Below are 12577 nucleotides of genomic sequence, written 5' to 3'. Positions count from 1 at the left end.
CTATACCTACCTTCCTGTCATGCAGAACATTAACATGCAAATAAGAATGAATGACACTGCCTTTTTAGATTAACTGAGACAGGATCAGGTAAGGTTGCTCATGCATCAAGGCTGAAAAATGTATTTGGTTATAGTCTAAATAGGATTTAGAGTACCATCTGTGTGGGTGCGCTGCACTGTTATTGTATCTGTACCCAACACTCCGGCGTTCCACACTTTCAAAGAACCGCGGGATTACTTTGTTGAACGAGTATGTGGGTGTCACAGAATATGAAGAATCCACACTGACAAACTTTTTCCTCTCTAATCTCCCTGCAAAGAGTTTGAAACTTTTAGGGGTCCAATGCATTTTGTCCCCATGGCCTTCATTAGAACCAGGTGAGTGGGTGGAGGGATACTGAGACATACTGTGTGATTGATGGCAATTATAGTGTAGAGTCCCTTTGGTTGCAATCGGCCTGTTTTACACTCAGGTAAAGTAAAACATGGATTTAGTTGGAGACGAGCAAAAATCACAAAATAAATCTCTTGCGTCGTCTAGTTTTAAAAGTTACCAAGACAGTTGACATCAAACATCGGATCGAGTACTTTTAGTGCTCTTTTAGAGCCTTTTTATGCAAAATTGGCTATTACAGCATTGCCCCATTCTTCACTACCCAATAAAAACTACAGCTACAGGAGGGGAGGGGCTTTAAATCACTCTGATTTACCTTGGTCTACATGTCTTTGTATGTGTGTATTTATTGAGGCTGTGTGTGTAAAATAGACTCTCCTGAGTGTTTGCACCCACACACAAACATACCACTGCTGGCAGCAGGGCATGCACTTCAGGAAGGACACCTGAGTTTTGTAAATCACTTTCTCCTCAATTGCCAGCCTGTTTTTATTTATTTATTTGTTTATTTTATTTGTACTTTTAATCACCTCATCCACATTCTCTCATGGCTTTTCCTCTTTTCTTTTCAACCGCTGCAGTTTTCGTTTCATGGTGTGAAGCCTCATCTTTTCTCTGTCCTTTGGATGCATTCACACAGGTGCCTTCCAAGTTTTTCCACAGTTTAGTTTTGTTTAATTTATTGCTTCAGATTATTTATTAAGTGCCCGTATTCATTACTGTGATCAAAAAATATCCCTTTGATAGAGGGCGTATGTTTCTCCAACCAACTCCTGTACTGTGCCTGCTAATGATTTCTTTCAAAGTCATCTGCTAATTTGCATCTCGCTGTTCTCAACTTACCTTCTGTTGTTTTCTCAAACATCTAAGTTTGATAGATAAACTTTTTTGGGGGGTGGGAGCTTGCTTGTTTTTAGTGGAGGTAAGATAAGCAATTTAGCAATAATTAAGCTGTCCCAAATAAACCTGCAAGCAAGTGTACAGTAAATATTCAACTCTATGGTGCCAATTCCCTCATGGTTTTTTGGGTTGGGTTTTTTTCCGCAGCGCCCCCATGCAGAACATTTGGCTGGAATGAAAATTCTCACTCCTCTTAATTAGATCAAGGAATCTGCAAGAAGTCTTGTTCTGTTTATCCAGCCATTAGAGCCCATTAGAAAGTATAGATACACTCCCCAAGCTCTTTAAGTAAGCTGAATAGACAGCGACACTCTTTGATGTTTTGGCAGAGCAGGAGTATGATTTATTCATCTTTTTTAATAGTTGAAGCATATGGAGACGGTGCTGATAATGCGTAGATTGCCTGGCTTCAACTCAGACATTGAAAATCTGCAGCCAATGAACATGTCAGGCATGGCTTATGTTTTGCTGCTCTGTATTTGGGGTATTACAAGCAGTGGAGACACATTGTATGTACAGATTAGGGTGTTATTGACAAGGTTTAAAGTTTACAGGCTGCACAATATCTGAGTGCACGCTTGCCTCACTAGTTGGAGCCTGGGCATGGGGCAGTTCTGTATGGAGTCCAAAAATGTGGATTTAAATGATATATTTAAACCCATATATTGGTTCCAGCACCCTCAACTCCAAGGTGGGTAAAGCAGTATAGAAAATGGATGGTAATAATTAGATTTCCAAATCAACACTACCTCAGATGTACATTAATTGCACCAGGAAACACCAACACTCGGGGTTGCTTTTAGCTCCCTGTAGTCCATGTAACTGACATGTTGATCTCCGTGAAAATGACTTCATAATAAGACACTTCCATAGTGCCAAGAAATCACCAACTCATTCCCATATCAGTCCAATTCATCTTGAAGGGGCTCAATGGTTTAAGGAAACAAGGCCACAACAGGCTACAAAAGAAAGCTCAACTTTTCGTGACACCCATTGTCCCAAAATGTCAGTTTTGTTGTGTAGTTGGAAGCACACGGCTCCAAATATGTTGCGGTCTTATTGTTTTAGTCAAACATGGAAGTTTGTTGTGCTTTCTCTCACCAGCTGGAAAAAAAACTGGGAAATCTCACTGGGTCAGATCAGTAACTCCCACCATTTATTGGTGGTTTTCTCATTTATATTGAAATCACAAAATACAAAAGTCCACCAGTTTAGTGAGCACATTTAACACACTACTACACAAACAGGAATAACATACTGCAAGATGCTGCTCAGCAGTGTTCATGTATCCGAGTTTGATTAATTAAAGTGTTAAAAAAAAAAAAAAAAAAAATACATTTTGAAGTAGAGGGGTAAAAAGTGTTTATTCCCGCAGTCCTAAAGATCGATGTCAATAAGGAAACAGTTCAAAGGACTGTCAAGCTTTGTTTGGTTCCTTTTTTTTTCTCCTCAGGATCTTGCTTACTTATCATATTTACTCCTCCCTGTGCTCAATACACCCTCAAACTAAATTACAGCCCAGCACAGAGTCACACTAAATCCTCATAGAATCCTTTCATACTTTGAAATGTAAAAAAAAAAAAAGAAGGGAGAAATAGTACCTCACAGCAAGATATTAAAGTCTGGTGGTGTTCAGAGGGCTTTCACAATCCATTGCACTGACAGAATTTTCCAGTCATATAGTATAATTAGTACTACTTCCTTTTTATTGCATGGAAAAGACTACTTTATTAAATTCTGTCCGTCTCATTAAAGGTGTTCCCCATGTACAAAAATTTGAATTTATTTTACCTAATGACCCAACATGCACACAGATACTTTAATTTGTCCTTTAAAACCCCAAATCATAGAAAGTTCTCAGGCCAAATAACCCCGGTAACACTGGATGCATTTATCTAAAGCTTCATTTAGTTTCTAAAACACAAAGAGGCATCCCACCAAGACCTGAAAAAAACCCACTAATAGCAGAGATCCATCAGTTCATGCAGGTAAATTGCCACAGGGAACTAGTTCTACATGTGTATCACAGAGGTGGACGATGTAAATAAAAACCTACATCGAAAGGAATAAGTGAACGTGGTGGTGTAGTGGTCAAAATCCATCTTCCACACAGCTTCATCCACTATAATGTTAGGGTATGAAACTCTGGATGATAGGAGGATACAAACCTGTGAAGACCATCACAGGGCAAAGACAGAGAAAGGGTCACACACTCACTATTATAAGTACAGGATTTTTTAAAGTGGCTGATCAGCCTCAAAAGTATCGTTTTGCCTCATGAGTGCAAACCTAAGTAACCAGAGACATTGCAAATAAAAAGCAGAATAGACCCCAACCAGACTTGGATAATCTCACTGTGAGATAAGAATGCAAACCACGCCACTATCTTACAACTAGTAATAGACTTTATATATATTCTACCTTTTTTTTAAGTTGCTGATTTCCTTGTACAATATTGCTCATGAGCTTGAAGAAATAGGGCAGTAGAGCTGTCCTGAAAGGCAGCACAACTTATGTGTGTATTAGGGAGCTAAATTTAGGTGCCATAAAGTTGTATTAAAAATGAGCAGTAACCTCCTCTTCACTCCTCTGTTGATTTGTTTTGTCTCGGTGTAACACCTCGATGTGACACCACCATTATGTGTACATCTCTGCCCAATAATCATAATTTAGCTTACACACCATCATCTATCAGTTTCCCTGTGATCTCCCCACTTTCTCTCCTACTCCACTCCATTATCCTCCCTCCTGTTTCATTGAATTAGCATTTCCATTGTAATACTGTATTTATTCACTTAGCAGTGTGCTGGCTAATTACATTTCTACCTCTCACACCAGATTTTATTCGACAACCTCAACACACTAATTACTTTTCATTTATTATTAATTTGTATGCATGATCACATTGAAATATGATGAAAGCACACAGTTCGTCATGTCACGCACACATGCAGGCTGATGCTCATGCATATGCATGCGACGTGCGGGAAAACACACACGAGCCATTGTGTCTGCAAATGTCAACTCGGCTTTCTCTCCCATGAGGTTTGGTGTCGGATGAGATTGTGTTTCTGTGGTGAGCGCGGCACACTTGGTCCCTGTGCGATTTTGCTTGTGTTGAAGAAGAGAGGGAGTGTTCAGAAGAGAAGAGAGAGAGCAAAAAAAAAATGGGGGGGACAGTGATGAGATATGTTGCATAAGGGGGGTGCAGTGGAGTGTGAAAGAGAACAGGTGGCTCCTGTTTCTGCCATCTCGCTTTATGTGCCATCCTCCCCTGTGTGTGTGTGTGCGTGTGTGTGCGTGCGTGCGTGCGTGTGCGTACGCTTACTCTCATAATCAGGATCTCAATGTCTTACAGGGTTAATATATTCATATATAGAATCCATCCTCTTTCTCTTGTCTTGTCTTGTCTGCATGTGTGTTTTAATTGTGTGTGCTTGTGTCAGCATGTGTGTGTCTCTTATTTAGTGCGCAGGGTTCCGGTTGGTTTAGAAACAATTAGATGAAGCTGCAGGACCCCAAAGAGATCATTCTCCAAATGTCACCCAATTAACAATCTATACCAAGCGCACAACAGCGCTCTCTCTGTCAGGTTCCCCTGTCCCTCTGCTCATTTCAGTTTATTTTATTATCTCATTTATTCTCTCCCTCTATAGAGACATGTTGAAAACGGACATCTCATACACTCGCTGACAAACAGCCGAGTGAATGATAAAGTCTCTTTAGCATCTCTTTCTGTTTGTTTTCCAGACCAATCATCCAGGCTGGTGGTCAGGACCAAGCAGCAGCAGCAATCTGCCTCCAAGGGACCGAAGGGCAATGCGGGGCGTGGGGGCAGCACCCGGAGGGGACCTCTCTAACCAGCACCTCCCCCATCACCATCAACCTCTGCACAGCCGGCCTTCTGCGTCTGCCAGAGAGGAGCGCCACCACCAGGGGGCCTTGGCGCAGTCGACTGCCCGCAATCCTGCTGTGAACCTGGCTCCGCGCTCCTCCAACCCGTCCTCTGCCACTTCTGCAGTGTCAGCACAAGCCCAGCCTCAAGTTTCACAATCGGGCCTCGGCCCAAATCAATGCCCAGGCACCGCTCCGGTGGCTGCTAATCATACCTCGGCTCCCCTTCTGTCCTCCAAGCAGCCAGAGGGGGTGTCCTCTTCTTCAGAGTCCTTAACTCCAGGAGGAGGAGGAGGAGTCAGCATGTCCTCTGGGGTGAGGAGAGGAGGAGGAGGAGGAGGAGGAGGAGGAGGAGGAGGAGATTATCATCCCCCTAGCCATATCCCTCGTGCAGTCGGGGCCAGTGCCTCCTCGAGCCTCCACAGTCTTGCAAGCAGAGGAAGCCCCTCTCCGAGCATCTCTTCATCTGATCAAGCCTCGCCTCCTCCTCCCACTCCTTCCTCAGCGTCCTCGTCCTCCTCCTCGTCCTCCTCCTTTACCGGCCGCTTAGGACAACCTCCGCGTGGCCCCCTATCACTGCACAGCTACAGCCGTAAAAACGTCTTCCTGCAACACTCCCTGCACACTGCCGAACTGCAAGCTCTGACGCAGAGAGACAGCTGAGGGCAAACAAAACATTTACACCATTCCAGCCACGAGCAGACATATCATCAACTTAGTCTTTAAAAGAAAAACTGCTCCCTCCTGTAGAAGCTGTCCGAATCATCAACCACACACGCTTACAATCACGCCCATCTCCTCCCTCCCCTTTGCAATCCAGACCAGCCTTCTGCTGACATTTCATAGATTTGCGTGTTTCAAAACTCACTTGTATGCAAGTGCACACACACACACACACACACAAACACACGGGCTGCGAGTATGAAAAAGGCTCTCACCCGTCTATCAGAACTCCCACGTCGTGTCATGCTGACAGTTTAGATGTGCTTACGCCCACAGACACGCAAAGTGCACACAGACTCACAACCTTGCAATCCGTGCACTCGTACACAAATCCAGTCACGCACACTTAAATACACACTCCGACCACGAGGCGTCATCTGAGATATCTCTGCTTCTCCATCCGCACAAATGCCAGGGTGTTGCAACTGAATGGAGAACCAAGAGGCGTGCTTTGTCAAAGGTTTATTTTTGAGCCATTTATTTGACCATCTTTGTTTTTAACAGTGAAAACCATTTGCTACTTGAAGAACTACAGGGCTGATCATGATTTGCGCTTTAGAGGGTGTTGATACTCACATCGCCAAAAAAAAAAAAAACTGAAAACAGAAAAAACCCCTGCATCAGATCAATCCTCATTCCAAATGTCCAAATTAGAGGTAACGCTCCGATCCTTGCTCCCACCCACATCTACAAACCTTTTACTGCATGCTTTTTAGAAAGTTACAAAATAAATAAATACAGGTACAGATTTTGTATGGCAGCAGACTTTTCATAACATCTCAGTGTCAACTTTGATCTCAGTGTTTCAAGAAGGGAATCAAACATGTGCTAACCTGGAAGATTTCTCTCTGCTTGTGCAATGTTTTCAGAGAGAAATGCCTTTCCTCTGCTCACATTAACAGTCGGACGTTTTCTGTGTTTCATACTGGATCTCTTGTTTGTATTAGTCACTTTATATAATAGCTTCATTGTGAGAAGGTGAGAAGAGTTTCATTTTGAAATAAGAAACTTAATCCAACTTTTCAATTTCCTCTGACCCCGGTGATGGAATGAAAACTACTTCCAGCAAAACTATTTAATATTTGAACATTTTTAACATCGACAAGATACAAACTGTAGTCACAGTTTTAAAATTATTTTAATTTGACCTTATCACTTTTTTTGTGGAAGGTTGTGATAAAGCAACAAGTTTTAAAATGAATCTCTTCCAATCTTCCTGAAAGCTGGGTATGAAACAGGAATCCCCACTGCTGGTGCTTTGCTAAATGACTGTCAATATCAATTTTTAGCAGCTTCAAAGGAAGAAATGTCTACAATAATGACATTGTACTTGCCAGATGTATTTTCTCTGACAAGTTTCCCGAGGCACTCAATGGACTGGAGCATGATTCTACGTACAGAGACAGGCGATTGGACAAATGTTGCACATAAAGTTCTTTGCTTGATCAAATCACCAAAAACAAAGAAGATTAGATTTTACAAAGCATGAGTTTTTCCCTCTGATACCCAGCCATCATCATGTGAGGCTTCTTTTATTGCCCTCATGTTGTGATTACATGTTGTGATTACATCTGAGAAAAAAAAAAGGCAGATCCAGTGAGATGGTACTCGGGATAATGGAATAAGGGAAGCTTTTATGTTGCTTGGGACAGCGCGATAAATATTTTTGAGGGAAATTCATAATATCTGTAACTGCCATGACCTGCCGAGTCCTTTGTTTTTCACACATTGGGGTCAAATTTGTCACAAATTAGTATCTCGGGGAAAAAAACGGTTTCTTTACAACTGCTGAGCAACCCGTTCAATCTGCCCCTGTCGACTGTATTTGCTGTGTTGAACTGACAGGACTGTTGAGCAACCCCATCCTCCACCCCCATAGGCCTCAGGGTAAACAGATCTTATAATATCAGCCGGAAGGCGAGAGGGTGCCCTTCTGCAGAGTGCTTCGCTGCTCCTGGGGTCGACAGATCGTGTTAGACTTTGGGAGAAGTTGCTGTTGACCTTGTCTCTACCTGAACGGCTCCCGGCTGTCGGGGGCTTGTATGAGCCATGTGCATGTGTGGTTTTGTTTGTAACGCACACCTCGGGATTCAAGGACCTGCTAGAGGTGAAGAGAAGCCTGGAGGATGCCGGCTTTGCTCCCAGCAATAGAAGATGCACCTTTGCTCAGTGGCATTTTTTTTTTTTTTGTTTGTATTGTTTTTTAATTTCTTCTGCCCCCTTGTGTTCTTTGTCGCTGTCCATCGGCGCCGTATTTGTATTGTTTCCATGTGTGGAATTCTCCCTCGCCACTGCATCAGTCTGTCTGTGTTCCCCAGCATCCCTCTCCGCGGCTTTTGTTGCTCTCCTCCTATCGTCCTCTTGCCTTCTCTTTTCCTCCTTCCAAGTCTCTCCCCTCTACCCCCCCCATTCGCATTGTCATTCACTGTATCAGTTACACACTCTGGTGCAGTGGCTTTCAGTTCTGGGCTTTGAGACCTGCAGCGCTGCCGATTTCCATTCCAGCTTTCTAATCAGGGAGTCATTTTACACCCGGTAAATGCAATTAACTACCTGGTAGAACAGACGTGCAGCAGTAATGTGGCTCCCGAGGACTGCACTGGACTCAGAGCTGCAGCTGTAATAGAAAGCTAAATGCTCCCTGCTCAGTTTGTTTACAGGTGGAGAGTGACTGTGTTCGGTCGCTGAGCAAACTCTTAAGGAACGCTGTGTGTGTCCCTCTTTGATGCACGCAGCCAAACGCGGGTTGTCACTGTGGGAAATGTTACAATAGGCCATTTAACCCTCTCTGAACTGCCGGCACACATTTTATTTAGAAACAGCCATCCTCTGCAGCGGTAGGCTGCTGGATTTAAGGTCTTTTACAGAAGTCTTTTTTTTTTTTTTTTTTTTTTAATCCACACTTAAGAGAAGAGAACCTGTGCCATTCCCTGCTGGGAATCAAGTGTTGAGTAAATTTAACTGTTTTATTTCACTGGCCGCATCATTCTAATGTTGAATTTGAAGTTTCATGATGACACTCAACAGCCCTTTCAAATGCAACACACAAATCTGTCCCTTATTTCCAAGACGATGAAGATTCCAATGTATCCGTCACAGTCTGACACTGTCCATCCATCTTCTGTACCGCTTTATTCAACTTCGGGTCCCGGAGTTCTGCAGGAGATGCTACTGGGTGTTAAAGGCAGACATGAGAAGTCCTCAGTCCATCACAGTGTCACAGGTCCCAAAAAGAAGTAGCTTTAAATTAATGAAACAGTTTTGAATACGTGAAGTTACAATCAGAAAAATTGTTGTGATATTATCGGTGCTATGTGAAATACTTCAAGCTTGTCTAGTGTTGCCAAACAAAAACAAAAAAAAAGCATTTTGTGTGTTTTCAATTTGTTCTTTATATTTGGGAAATGCCGCCACCTTGTTAGATGATCAGTGTGTCGCTACACAACTTAACAGTGTGATCAGAACCGACTCCTCGACTGTCTCACGTCTTCAGCTTTGCCCTGCCCAGCAGCATTCTTCGAATTGAGTTCGACTCTGCAGCACATTGACACTACATTCCATGTATTGAGAAGTAATTTATTGTTTTTGCCTTATTTATATTTGTTGCCACAGGAACATTTTTTTTAAAAAGAATCTTGCAGCACTAACAAGTTAAGGCAGTCCTCACAGAGATGATGGTAATAATAATAATTCTTGTTTATTGATACAGTTTTATTGAATCTCAAATTTTATGCTGTCGTACGTGTTTCCTGCTTTCTTAATTTTTTTTTTCTCTTTGAATTGCTGTAGTAATACAATTGAGCTGTATAATTGTACATAAATTATTGATTCACCGGGCAATTATGAATAGTGTTCACACAAGTTGTTTGTTGGCATTCGAGATTTAAAAAATTGAATAATAAATAAATAAATGCAGTCAGAGGTCTGAGCTATTACCAAAGTGTATCAGGCTTATGTTTGGATACCAGAAAACTAATTCTTATAAACTCAATGGAATCCAAGTTAAAGGCCAGCTCAGTCTGCTTGTAGGTGATTCTGTGACTCATATTTTGTTTTCCCTCTTTGAAATCCAACTTTTTGCACTGTGGCGGTTTTTGCTCCAGATGACTGTGAAAGAGAGACAACCTGGTGAACTTGTGTGTGAGGAAAAAATGTCGATGATAATCTATTAAAGCTGCTTTTTGACGTTCAGGTTGACATCGTATGTTTAAGTATCTTGGGTAGGCTTGTGCTGTGAGCGCCTGATCCGTTAGCCCATACATTTATGAATATGTGATCAGAAGCTTGTGTATCTACGAGGCAGGGTTCTCGTGTTCAAGAATCCTTTTCGATGGGCTAACTTGCAGTGAAAAAACACCTTGCAGTGTATGTTTACCCAAAGTATTTCTCTTTGCTTTTTGTCCAACATTGTTCTTTTTCTTGTCACTTTCACAGTTGTTTGTTCACATGAGAAATGTTTTATCAAAAGATTTTTGTCCACTGTGTCTTTATTGTTAATATTTAATACAAATAAAGTTCATGAAAACATTTACTGGGACTCTGGGATTCTGTTGAGCCTCGCCGTATAAAATGAGGTGTATATAAAGTGAAGCCACGGGAGCAAATGAAGGATGAAAGATGGATTGTGTTTCATCACAAAGTGCACTGCAATAAAGCGGTAAAAGTGGGGGAGCCAGGTCCCCCTCTCACAGGCTGGGGATTTCACTTTTCAAATCTCAAAAGAAAAGACTGAATCAAATCAAAAGACTAAAAGTGGAACGTACAACAAAGCAATGAATAAAGGATATTTGGGGCCACTGCTCTGAGACTGAGTGAAACTTTTCCATCTGCAACGTTGGAATGGACTTTGAAAAGGTTGCGCGCGGCAGCGGGAGCAGACACAAGTAATTCTACCTCATTTGACATTAGCCTCCAACCTATTTGATGGAGTTTTCATTTGGCAGTGACCATAAAATATGGAAGTGTTTAGAAAATCAATTACATTTGCGTGTGTGTGTGTGTGTGTGTGTGTGTGTGTGTGTGTGTGTGTGTGTGTGTGTGTGTGTGTGTGTGTGTGTGTGTGTGTGTGTGTGTGTGTGTGTGTGTGTGTGTGTGTGTGTGTGTGTGTGTGTGTGTGTGTGTGTGTGTGTGTGTGTGTGTGTGTAGGCTTTCACTGTTTACCCCTGAGGGAGGACCTGTGCACACTTCTCATTTCTGGCCTCACTCAATTAAGTGTTGGCTGATGTTTTGACTGGCTGAGTGGTGCGCACAAGCAGCAAGGATTAGAAGACAGCAATTTTGATGCTAACTTGCCAAAATTGATAAGATGGAAGGTCAGTGCATCAGTAAACACACCTCTGATCAACCGGGCTTTGAAGCCCTGAGAGGTCACGTAATAGACTAGATGTGTATTTGTGCAGGTGAGGATGAATCCTCTGCAGGATGTTGCTTTAGTCTAAAACCTTTGGTACAGAAACTGATTATTGATTGGCAGTGAATAAACTACTGAGTAATATTGACGAGAAAATGTGTGAGTGAGTTCGGGCGCCTGTGCGTCACATCCGACACCACCCCAAACCACGGGCCCGTGGTTTGGGGTGGTGTCGGTCTGCGGAGCTCCACCAGGTCTGCACCAGACTTCAGGTCTCTTTTGGTAGCCCCACCTAAATGAAAATCACTCCGACTCTTGACAAGACTGCAAAATCCCCCCAGGACTCACTGGGTATAATTGGAAAACACTGGTTAGTTATATCTGTCATCTTGGTGAAGATCTAGATCACTGGTGCCATTGTAGACCTAGCTCTTAGTTTGGCTTGGCGAGATGGAAATGTGAAACTGAGGTGTCAAAAAAGTGTAGATATTTTCTATAAACTAGAAAGGAAGGGGGAGTTAAAAATTCGCAAGGGAATAAGTTTTCTTGCACTAGTTTTTTTTTTTTTTTTTTTTTACAAAGTGCCAAAATATGGTCAACCTCACCTGCAGCTCCTCTCAGTCATCTCATTTTCATTTCTTCTACTTATGAGGGAAATAGATTTTGTAAAGTGTCACATTAGTGGTGGACCTGGGAGCTACTAGCCTTGCATTGGCAATGATTCATTAATGTTACTTTAACAGTAATGTCCTAGATTTTCATGAGGCGCAACAGGGATTCACAATGGTGTACGGGGGTAACACTTTCCCTCATCCATTGTTTTTTTTTTCTTCCTCCAGGTACTCCAGCTTCTTCCAACAGTCCAAAAACCTTCGGGATTAACTGCTTACTCTCAATTACTCTTCGCTGCTAAAGTGTGTGTCCCTTAGTTTGCTCTCTATCCTTCGCCCATAGTCTGCTGGGATCGGTTTCAGTGCCACACAACCCTGAACTGGATGCAGCAGAAGAGAAGATGGATTCATTAACAACATGGATTCATAAATTCTTGCCTGTGACTGTTGAAAAGTAGGTCACAAGGCCATACGGAGCATCAACCACAAGGACATGTGTGGTCTGATTAGGAGAATTCTAAAATATTAAATAACATGGATGTTTTCAGTCAAATAAGTTGTAGTTGAATGTAGCTTTTTAAATTTGATACAAATAGATTCCCTAGCCCTGAATTCTGGTTTACATAGCTGTCAAAGTCAAAATTCTAGGTTTTTTTGTAAAAGCTGAAGCATCTTGGATTTTTTTTTTTTTTTTTTTTAATAAAA

The 12577-nt window shown here is 42.2% G+C and overlaps 1 protein-coding gene across 1 annotated transcript in view; it reads left to right on the top strand.

Moving 5' to 3' along the window:
* The window catches only part of ccser1 (coiled-coil serine-rich protein 1), a 127277-nt gene extending 118772 nt beyond the window's left edge, over window positions 1–8505 (top strand). Inside the window, exon 11 of the mRNA XM_080499342.1 lies at window positions 5045–8505. Within this exon, the coding sequence (XP_080355468.1) occupies window positions 5045–5851 (807 nt within the window). The 3' untranslated portion in view covers window positions 5852–8505. The remainder of the gene's footprint in view (window positions 1–5044) is intronic.
* The last annotated feature ends 4072 nt before the right edge of the window (window positions 8506–12577 follow it).

This window comes from Blennius ocellaris, assembly GCF_963422515.1.
Source record: "Blennius ocellaris genome assembly, chromosome: 7".
NCBI classification, from domain to species: Eukaryota; Metazoa; Chordata; class Actinopteri; order Blenniiformes; family Blenniidae; genus Blennius; species Blennius ocellaris.
The sequence above is the reverse complement of the archived record's forward strand: the minus strand, read 5'-3'. Positions and strand labels throughout refer to the sequence as shown.